General features: G+C 41.3%; 1 protein-coding gene across 1 annotated transcript; it reads right to left on the minus strand.

Moving 5' to 3' along the window:
- Window positions 1-3,058: 3,058 nt before the first annotated feature.
- LOC117537735 (oocyte zinc finger protein XlCOF8.4-like) lies at window positions 3,059-10,753 on the minus strand. Its single transcript, XM_034203067.1, has 2 exons — window positions 10,253-10,753; window positions 3,059-4,397 (listed from the first exon to the last, which is right to left on the minus strand). The coding sequence occupies exons 1-2, from the start codon at window positions 10,437-10,439 to the stop codon at window positions 3,445-3,447; spliced, it is 1,140 nt and encodes a 379-aa protein (XP_034058958.1). The 5' UTR covers window positions 10,440-10,753; the 3' UTR covers window positions 3,059-3,444.
- Window positions 10,754-11,244: the final 491 nt, after the last annotated feature.

Consider the following 11,244-nt stretch of genomic DNA (forward strand, 5'->3'; position numbering starts at 1 on the left):
CCAGCATTTGCCATGGTGGCCTAAACATTTTTATTTGGTCTTAAATTGTAGTTCAACATTTATTTCCTGTTACTTCTGGACCATGACGGTTGGCCAGCCTTCAACGTTTAACTGAGTGGAATATGTTGAATATGTTTTACCAAAATGTTGGCTATATGTTAAGGAGTGTTCAGTAGGTTGTGACAGTGCACTGCAACATATTTGATTTAATTTATTTTGGTCTAATTTATTTTTATTTATCATATTAATATATGTTTAGTATGGTTTTGGAAGAGCGCTTCAACATATTTGTTGATCTTGTTTATTGGTAAAATATTATTTGTTTTAAAGTTCAATAAATGGTCAATGAATAATCGTCAAAATAATCGTGATATCAATTATTGACCAAATAATCGTGATTATGATTTTTGCCATAATCGCACAGCCCTACTGGATGATGTAACATTTATGCCATCTGCTGGAAAGAAGACGTATCGCTCTGTTGGCGTCGTTTAGACCAGGGGTCCCCAAACCCCGGGCCGCGGTACCGGTCCGTGGCTCATTTGGTACAGGGCCGCAGAGAAAAAAAATAATAACTTACATTATTTCCGTTTTATTTATTATCTGAGTCTGAACGATGTTTTATTTTGAAAACTGACCGGATTCCCTCTGTTACATCCGTCTCTGTCGCTAATCCGTTGCCGCTAAAATTAAACCCACAAGCTAGCAAAATGAGTAAAAAACAAACGTCTTTGGAAAGTTTATTTGCGAAGGGGAAAAGGCAAAGTGAGGACAGAAGAAGAGCCTACGACTTCCAAGAAAAAAAAAGCTGCATTTAACAGACATTACCAGGAGTCCTACTTAAAATATGGATTTATCGCGACAGGTGATGCCCGCGCACCAAGCCCACTTTGCATAATATGTGGCAAACCGGCTCTCTAATGAGGCAATGAAGCCTTCAAAACTGCTTCGCCACTTGGAGACCAAGCACCCTGCATTAAAAGACAAGCCTTCGGAGTATTTTGAAAGAAAAAAGCATGAACAAGAAGGACAGAAGCAATTCCTGAGGGCCACCACATCAACAAATGTGAGTGTACTGAGAGCATCATACTTAGTGGCTAACCGTATTGCTAAGGCTAAGAAGCCATTCACCATTGGTGAAGAATTGATCCTGCCCGCCACTAAAGACATTTGCCGTGAACTTCTAGGAGAGGCTGCGGTTAAAAAGATAGCACAGGTGCCTCTTTCGGCTAGCACCGTCACTCGGCGCATTGAGAAAATAGCAGAGGACATTGAGACACAATTGTTGGAGAGGATTAATACATCACCGTGGTACGCACTCCATGTTGACGAGTCTACAGATATTGACAACAAGGCAATACTACTTGTTTATGTGCGATATCTTTATCAGGAGGATGTGCAGGAGGATATGTTATGTGCTCTATCATTGCCAACCAAAACCACAGCCGCAGAACTATTGAAGTCGCTGGATGATTATATATCAGGAAAACTGAAATGGTGTTTTTTTGTCGGCATATGCACAGACGGAGCTGCTGCCATGACCGGACGGCTGTCTGGTTTAACTACTAGGATTAAGGAGGTTGCACCTGAATGTGAGTCTACGCATTGTGTCATTCACAGGGAAATGCTGGCTAGCCGAAAAATGCCACCGGAACTTAACAGCGTATTGAATGATGTCGTTAAAGTTATTAACCACATCAAAGCACACGCCCTTAACTCGCGCCTGTTTGAGCAGCTTTGTGAGGAGATGGACGCGGAGCACAGACGCCTTCTCTTATCCACAGAAATAAGATGGTTATCCCGAGGGAGATCGCTGGCCAGAGTGTTTGAATTACCAGAGCCACTGCAGAGATTTCTCTCAGAAAAAAGTCACCGCTGGCAGCACATTTCAGTGACGAGGAATGGGTCGCAAAACTCGCTTACTTGTGCGACATATTCAACCTGCTCAATTAACTCAATCTGTCACTTCAGGGGAAAATGACAACTGTCTTCAAGTTGGCAGATAAAGTAGCTGCATTTAAAGCCAAACTGGATTTGTGGGGACGGCGCATGAAGAGAGGTATATTTTACATGTTTCAAACATTCGCGGGCATTTTGGAAGAGACTGAGCCCGAGCTTTCATTCTCCCAGATGGTGCATGATCACCTGTCTTTGCTTTTAAAAGAGTTTGACCACTACTTCCCAACCACAAAAGACCCACGAACTGCCAAGGAATGGATCCGCGACCCATTTGTTAACAAACCAGGTGAATCAAGCATGTCTATGCAAGAAGAAGATCAACTGCTGGAGATCGCAAATGACGGCGGCCTTAAAAGTATGTTCGAGACAACAACTCTGCCGGTGTTCTGGATTAAAGTCACGGCAGAATACCCTGAGATTGCCACAACAGCACTGAAAACCCTGTTGCCATTTCCGACAACCTATTTGTGTGAAGCGGGATTTTCTGCAGTGACAGCTACCAAAACAAAATTACGGAGTAGACTGGACATAAGCAATACACTTCGGGTGTCATCGTCTCCCATTACCCCCAGATGGGACCGTCTCGTTGCAGAGAAACAAGCTCAGGGCTCCCACTGATTTAGCGTTAAGGTGAGTTGTATTTTTCATGTGACGCAGTCACATTGGATTAACCTATGGAATAACTACAGCATCGTTTTTATCGTTTTAATGCCATTGAAGACCAGTTTAGACCAGACAAAGACGAAGGTAAGCCATGTTAGCGTTGTGGGCTACCTAGCGCCACTTGTTTTGATGAACGTTTTTGTTGATAACGTCGCAAGTTTGTATCTTTCAGTGTTGAGGTGGGCACTGTTAGATTCTGTGTCTCCTTGCGATCATAAACTATGTGTTGGATGTGCACTTAGGATAAGTAATAAGGGAGCTAGGAGTGATTATTGGTGCAGTAATAGGTTAGCATTTTTCGCTCAGGGGTCATTTAGATGCTTCTTATGAGACTTGTGTTTTGTTTTGGTAAAAATAGTTTATATCGTCAGTTAGCTGAGATAATTCCCGTTAATCTGGTATAACACATTAATAGGTTCTTAAATATTAAGATCCCCTGAGACACAGTGTCGTGAAAAAAAAAACTAAAGTACCTCGCCGGCGGGGACCTTCGGGCTTAACAGGTTAAATGAGCAGTGGGTGATCAGCAGGTGAAAGGCAGGACACGGGAACTTGGTCCTGAGCAGATGTAACGATTATTAAATAAGAAAGTTGTCGAGTCAAGTGGTCAAAGAAATGAACATTTGTGATTATGAGTGAATCTGTTGCAGGCGGGTGAAATCAGGCTTAGGGAGTAACGTATTACATGTAACGGCATTAGGTCATCAGGGCACAAAATAGACAAATGTATTACCTTACAGTTACAGAAGCAGCTGACGACCAACATACTTGTGTCTTGAAACGATTATGCTATTTCAATCTTTTGTCACAAACATAGCAGCTCTATTCTTCCTCTCCTGTGTGGACTCTCATGTGTTTATTTAAATGTCCACTCTGTGAAAAAGCTTTCTTACAGACTGTACAGCTGTGTGGTTTCTCTCCTGTGTGGACTCTCATGTGTTCCTTTAAACTTCCACTCTGTGCAAAAGATTTGGTACAAACTGAGCAGCTAAAGGGTTTCTCTCCTGTGTGGACTCTCATGTGTTCCTTTAAAGTTCCACTCTTTGAAAAAGCTTTCTTACAGACTGAGCAGCTGTGTGCTTTCTCTCCTGTGTGGATTCTCATGTGTTCCTTTACATTTCCACTCTGTGCAAAAGATTTGGTACAAACTGAGCAGCTAAAGGGTTTCTCTCCTGTGTGGATTCTCATGTGTTTCTTTAAATTTCCATTCATTGAAAAAGCTTTCTTACAGACTGAGCAGCTGAATGGTTTCTTTTCAGCACTATGTCGTGGATCACTGACAGATTCATGTCTATTTTTCAGTAAGTTTGAGCCTGATGCAGGTTCTCTGGTCTCCTTCCATTCAGCACTGTGTTCAGCGTCAGGTTTAGAAGAGTCTTCAGTTTCAGGTTCAGAAGAGTCTCCAGTGTCAGGTTCAGAAGAGTCTCCAGTGTGGTCCTCAGTCTTTGGTTGTAAACTGCTCTCTGGATCTGAGTTCCTGGCTGGTTCTGGTCCTCGACAGTCATCTCCATCAGCTTCTGTTTCCATGTGTTCAGTTTGTCTTTGATGAGGCTGAGAGGACTGAGGTTTCTCTTCATCATCTTCACTCTTCACAGGGTCAGGAGTGAAAGTGGACTTGGTGATATCAGCCTCCTCCAGCTCTTCACTGATCCTGAGTTCCTCCTGTTCCTGCTTAATGTGTGGGGGGGGCTCTGGGTCCTCCTGGTCCAGACTGGTGCTCCCTTCGTGCTGGTCAGGGTGAACCTCTTCTTTAACCACCACCACCACCTGGACATCTGCAGAAAACAGGAAACACAGTCAGCACAAACTGTTAAGTGTTAGCATTTAAAAATCTAATCACCATTACAATGGGAGACATTTTTCAGCCCTAATTAATGCCTTTGTTTTTATATTTTCACATTATCTTTCTTTGTCCCACTTAATGTGTATTTTTGTTGTCTCAGTTCAACTTATGTAGCCCAGCCCCTTTGAAAATGAAAAAGGGTTTTTTCTTCTGGCGTAGCACTAGCTGCAATAAACAATGAATTGTATTTGGGATCGTTCACAGATACACCACGCCTACAGTATAGAATTAAAATACTCTGTTACAAATTAAAATCCTTTATTCAAACCTTATTTAAGTAAAAGTATGCAAGCATCATCAGAACATTTGACGGCACCTTCTTACGTAACAGTAATGATGGTGCAGTCAAATGTTCCCTGTCAGTGTTTAATTTATGATGTTTCTTGATTATTTCGGATGCTGCATTTTACTGCTGTACATGTTCAAAGTTGCCCTTGTATAAATGATTATAGATGAGGGAACCTGCTGAATATTAAAATATTTGTTTTTTATATACAGTACCAGTCAAAAGTTTGGACACCTTCTCATTCAATGGTTTGTGTTTATTTTAATTTGTTTCTACTTTGTAGATTAATACTGAAGACATCAACACTATGAAAGAACACATATGGAATTATCTAGTTAACAAAAAAGTGTTAAAAAATCAAGAATATGATTTGTGGCTTCTCTCAGTCAGCTTCATGAGGTAGACACCTGGAATGGTTTTCAATTAACACGTGCGCCTTGTCAAGAGACAATGTGTGGAATGACTTGCCTTCTTAATGTGTTTGAGACCATCAGTTGTGTTGTGCAGAGGTAGAGTTAGTGCACAGTGGAAAGCCCTATTTGACTGCTGTTGTAATCCATATCATGGCAAGAAGACTCAACCCAGTAAAGAGAAACGACCGTCCGTCCATCATCACTTTAAGAAAGGAAGAGCAAGAGTTACCTCTGCTCAGAGGATCAATACATCAGAGTTACTAGCCTCAAAAACTGCAAATTAAAGCACCTCAGATTAGAGCCCACATAGATGATCACAGAGCTCAAGGAGCAGACAATCTTAAAGGTCCCATGTCATGGCCATTTCTACTGATCATAATTCCATTGTTGAGGTCTATTAGAATAGATTTACATTGTTCAATGTTCCAAACTCACATTGGTTTCTCATAACGCATCTCTGTATAGTATGTGTATTCACTATCTGTCCTAAACGGCTTGTTGTTAGGCCTTCATGGTCCAATTGCTGCAAATATCCACTACTGAGGATGAACAGCAAGAAGAAGAGAATAGTTTAGGCCAAGAAACACAAGGATTGGACATTAGGCCAGTGGAAATCTGTACTTTGGTCTGATGGGTCAAATTAGAGATTTGTGGTAACAACTTCCAGGGGTAGACATTAAGGGTAAGTTGATTTTCATTATCACTGGCCCCACCATTGTAACCACTGGCCCAAGAGAATTCGTCCAAAAAAATCGACTATATAATAATGAAGAAAATGAACACATTTGTTGCAATAGTAATTTATTTACAAACTACATTACTACTATACTACAACATTTCAATCGTCAGTTCTTCCTCATTTTCCTCCTCGGTCGGTTGATTTTGCCGTCCTCCTGATGACCAGGCTGTAAATCCTGGACGTCTGGCTCTTGACCCCGACTGCCACCACTGCAAAACAGCTCTCTTAGCATCAAAGGTATCCAGACTAGGCCCTTCAATGGTCAGGAACATGACGAGTGAGATTTTTGGTCGACAGTGAGGACCTCCAGTCGCTCTTCACCCTCTTCATGCAAGAGAAGCCTCTCTCACATGCTGCGGTACTGTTGCCATTGTTAGGTAGATCTGGGCAAAGATGCCTAGGTTCTTAAACTTGGTCTGTAGATCACCTCTCTGGAGTATTTCCAGGAGAGTGTCTCTGAGGGGCCCATTCCGCATTCTTGCCCAGATTTGATAGAGCCTGTACTCTCCCAACACCTCAGTGACTGTGGTCCCCTCACGCACCAGGATGCTCTGGTAATGGTGGCACAGGGACTCAATATTTGCTCGTCCATGGAGGACAAAGGCTTCTTTGGACTCATCTGAGTTGTTCAGTTTTGGCCACACATTATGATCAAGAGCTGAGAATGTTTGCACAATGCTCTCGGTAGACAGCAGGTCTCCCAGACGGCTCAATATGTTTGGTAAGCATGTCTGTAATTTGCTTCCTGTCTGTAGCCAGTGTGTCTGTGGTGGTGTTTTTGAGCTCTACCCTTCTATAGGTGCCATTCATTGCATCAGCCAACATCTTCCTTTGCTGCTCTCCGGGCTCCAGACACAGCTCTGTAAGGCCATTGAGGCAGGCCTCAATGTACTGCACTGCCTCCCCTGGTGTCAGACTATCCTGCTGAAACTGGAGGCTCAGTGCCTTGAGAAAGTCCAGTGTATCCAGCAGGAAGTGCATGAACTGGACATTGGTGTGGCTTTTGAGGTAGTGGAGGATGTTCTTTGCCCTTCCCATCACTGCAGGTGAAGGTCGGGTTGTCCTCTCTGGGCTGACCTGGTCCTCAAAGTGGGCCACAAAGATTGCATAGCTATTACACAGGATCTGTGTTGCCTTGTGGATGTAGGGCAACCACCTGGACCCCTTCAGGTTTGTAGGCTGGAGGACCTTCTCCTCCATTGCATCTGCCAGCATCCTCAGCTCCCTCAGTGCCTTTGGAGAGTAGTGGTATTGTTGATGCAAATATTGCAGCACCTCCTGCAGCTGCTTCAGCCTCTGATTCTCTTTTATTGAACACCTAATTCCAGCCTGTGTGCCACACAGTGTATAGCAAGCAGGTGTCCAATCTCTTCCTTCAGCTTTGCAGCCACACCATTCCTCTTCCCCAAATTGACAGCAGCACCATCAGCGCATAGGAAAACCACCTTTTCCTTCCAGTTATCCAGACCTGCTTTTTCAAACACTGTCTGTACTGCAGAAAGTACACCATCTGCATGTGCGTGTTTGATATCCGCAATGCCAAGGAAGGACTGAACCACTCCTCTCTCCTTATTGAAGAACTTGACATAGACAATCTCATTCTCAAGGTTCCCAGTATCAGTTGCCCCGTCAATCATCACACTGATATAGCCTGCATTCTTTAGGTCAGAAAGCAGTTGCTCCCTCTCCACATTGTAGATATCAATTGTGAATCTGAAGGTAAAAAAAAGGGAATTTCATTAATAATGAAGGAATTGTAAAAAGTTAATTAAATAGTAAATTTGGAATGTACAGTATTAATGTATTTGTGATTCTCACCTTAAACATGCCTTGTCTGACAAGTAACGATTGGTCATGTTGGAGCCAGTCCTACTGTTGAGCTGCACCAGGTCCGGAAAGTCAGTAAATGGCTTTTCTTTCTTGACAACATAGTACGCTGTATGAAACATATTCTCCATTTTATCCTGGAAACCTGCATCTAGTTCACCATTAACATGAATCCCAGCTAACACAGCGGGTGTTTCGATTGCTGCCTTCTGCCTCCTCACACACACCTGGTGTGAGGTGCTTTTTTCATGCGGGTCAAACCCTGTGGAGCGTTCTGCTACCTGGCCCTTGAAGAGTGGAGAGTCCCTAAACAAGCAAAACAATCTGCTGCTTAAATATCATATGTAAATAGCCACTAGCTAGCCACTAACTAGCTAGGCCTACTATACATTTCTATAAAGCAATTGTTCATATTTGGTTTATTAAAATAATTATATTGTGGTCATTTAAAAAAAAATCCCTATAGCGAATATACCATAATATGTTCTACTCTTCACTTACTTGTCAGCATAGGTCGGCATTGATGTACAGAGCCGACAGAAGACCTTGTTTATATTGGCATCATATTCAAGCCAACTCCAACGATCAAGCCAGTGTGCCTGAAACTTTCTCTCCCTCTTCTTCTTCTCGTACTCCCTGTCACTCTCCTTTAACTCCTCCGGTGACTTTCTTTTATTTAAGGACTGTTTTTTGCCCGGCGCTTGACCGTGGTGGTTTTAAAAACATTTTGCCGAATGGTTAGGTGGCGCGAAAGTCTGTAGTGTGCGCGTGCATGGGCCTACTCTCGCTGCACGCGAACGAGAGCCTGCTCGCACTGCACTCTACTCCGCAACAAACAGCTGCAGAGTAGAGCGCGATGTTGTAGCGTTAATAAACGGAACAATCTAACAAAATTGCTTGTCAAAATACCAATATCACAGAACAATGTGAATGTATGTCTTACTGTTTTTAGTGGCCCGAGCGGGCAAGTGGAAAGTACGTTATGCTGGCCCGGGGTGTCTAAATAGTGCCTCCGGGCCAGCGGGCCAATTATAATGTCTTTGTAAGACGCAGAGAAGGTGAGCGGATGGTTTCTGCATGAGTGGTTCCCACCGTGAAGCATGGAGGAGGAGGTGAGATGGTGGGGGGGAGGGGGGCTTTGCTGGTGTCACTGTTGATGATTTATTCAGAATTCAAGGCACCCTTAACCAGCATGGCTACCACAGCATTCTGCAGTAGCCAGCAAAATATAAATCATATTCTGGATTGTTTAACACTTCTTTGTTTACTAGATAATTCTAGTTAATGTGTTATTTTATAGTTTTGATGTCTTCAGTATAAATCTACAAAGCAGAACCAATTTAAATGAATAAAAAACTTTGAATGAGAAGATGTATCCACACTTTTGACTGCGTCTAATACTAGTGCATATCTCTCTCAAAATATATATTCTGTGTGTATATATATATACAGAATATATTATAAATACATGTTGGCAATAATTGATTGATGAGATTTTACATTCATTTATATTAACGTTTTAATTACTTAATGACCTTTGTACTAGTTCCCCTGTTCTTTATCAAGTAACATTTTAGATGTGTTTAATTTATTATTGAACATATTTATTGATTGATTTCTTTATGAATTATTCTCACGCCATTTCAATTAATCCAAAGTATTTGTTTTTATTTGCTTTCACACATTTAAAAAGAAAAGGTGAATAAAGAAGCCATTAAAACTAAAGTATCAATGTATGTCACATTTAACCAACTAGAGCCTACATGTATGGGTAATATTTAAATCAGTACATTAAATGGCATATTATTCAATCCATGTATTGAATATATAATAATAATAATAATAATAATATATTTATTTTGGTAGGTTTGCTCTTCCGTAATACATTTTAATTATTATAATAAAGTACACGTGTCTAATAACACTTACATACTTTTACTTAAATAAGATAAACTTAAAGATATGAAATGCTTTAACTTGTAATGGAGGATTTTCACAGTGTGGTGTTTGCACTTTTACTTTTAGTGCTGATAAAGGGTCTAAAGTGTTTGTAGGAGCCATTTCCATAGATTAGATTATTGTATCTTGTTACAGTACATAACCTGAGATTCTGTGGTGTATATTATTTATTATTTAATTTGAGTGTGTTACTCTGCAGGTGGAGCTGCTGCAGCATAAAAGGAGAGGTGCTACTGGTGCGGCTGACTGAAGCAAACCTTGCTGGTTGGGAGCGTCACAGCTTGGTTCTTCTGCCTTTAACATTGAAATATCAGTTTATAGGACAAATAGTTTGTTTAAAAACGTTTATTTATGTTTGCCTTTTTTGGAATAAACCATCTTACATTTCAATCGCATCTGGACATTTATATTTTTTCTCTCAAACTACAAGCGTCTATTCGTCAGTCAGCAACAAACAAAGGACAAAAAACAAATAGATATCGTGGTCATTACAGTGTTATTAATGTGATAATAAAGTGTTACTGAAGAGTGTAAAGTGTTAATTAAGGGTAAAGGGAACATACCGGCTCTGTGTATCCGAAGCTCAGGCTGTAAAACATCGTCCAGAAGCTTCTGGAGTCTCTTGTTCTCCTCTTTGGAAAGAAACAGCTCCTCTTCGAGCTCTGCTATCGTTTTTTCAAACAGAGCAAATATCTCGTCAGCAGTGAGTCGCTGCTTCTTCAACGATAGCAGCATTTGGACTTTACTCATGTTTACTAGATCACCTTTCCCTGCAGACTCCGTTAAACACACCGTTTCTCTCTCCGTCAAACTCTCAATCTGACTAGCGTTGCTAACGTGTTTCCAGCTAGCATGCTAAGCTAGCTCCTATAGTCCGAGGTAAACGCTCGAGAAAAAAGAGCACAGAGTCCATTCAGAGGTTTATCCAAACACAGAGATGATGGATCAGTAGAGCTGCAGCTCACACGCACTTTCTCAGGAACACAGAGAGAGAACCGGAGCGACGAGACGCCACCTCGATCCAGGTTAGAAAGAGCTGGGAACTTCACTTCCGGTGCGATTTGAGGACGTCAAAATAAAAGCGGGAAGGATTTCTTCTTTTTGGTTTTAAGAACGATTGGCATCCGGACATTGCCTTAACACCTACTACTGGATCAATAATAAAACCACTCTTTCAAAACAAAACTACTAACAGAAAATACTCATAAAGGAAAAAGGGGAAATAAATAAACATCATTAAGCTAAACAGGTCGCAGTGCACAAATCAAATATCTGTATAGTGTTAGAAATTAAAATCAATGTGGATATGGCGTAATTTGAATTAAATACACTATTTAATTTAAATCAGTTTTATTCTGAAAAACCCGGAAGTTCACACTAACTACTAACACTTTTATTCTGAATTTTCTTCATTTCCGGTTAGCATGTGGCGAAATGCTACGTTTTCAAACCGTGAATCGAAGGTGCAGCAAATTCGCCAGTGTGAAAATCCTGGTGTTCGAGCTTTTCGGGGTAAAGTGTTGTGGTTTTGGTGTTACATTTAACATGATTAACA

This window comes from Gymnodraco acuticeps, unplaced genomic scaffold (assembly GCF_902827175.1).
Source record: "Gymnodraco acuticeps unplaced genomic scaffold, fGymAcu1.1, whole genome shotgun sequence".
In the NCBI taxonomy this organism is placed as follows: Eukaryota; Metazoa; Chordata; class Actinopteri; order Perciformes; family Bathydraconidae; genus Gymnodraco; species Gymnodraco acuticeps.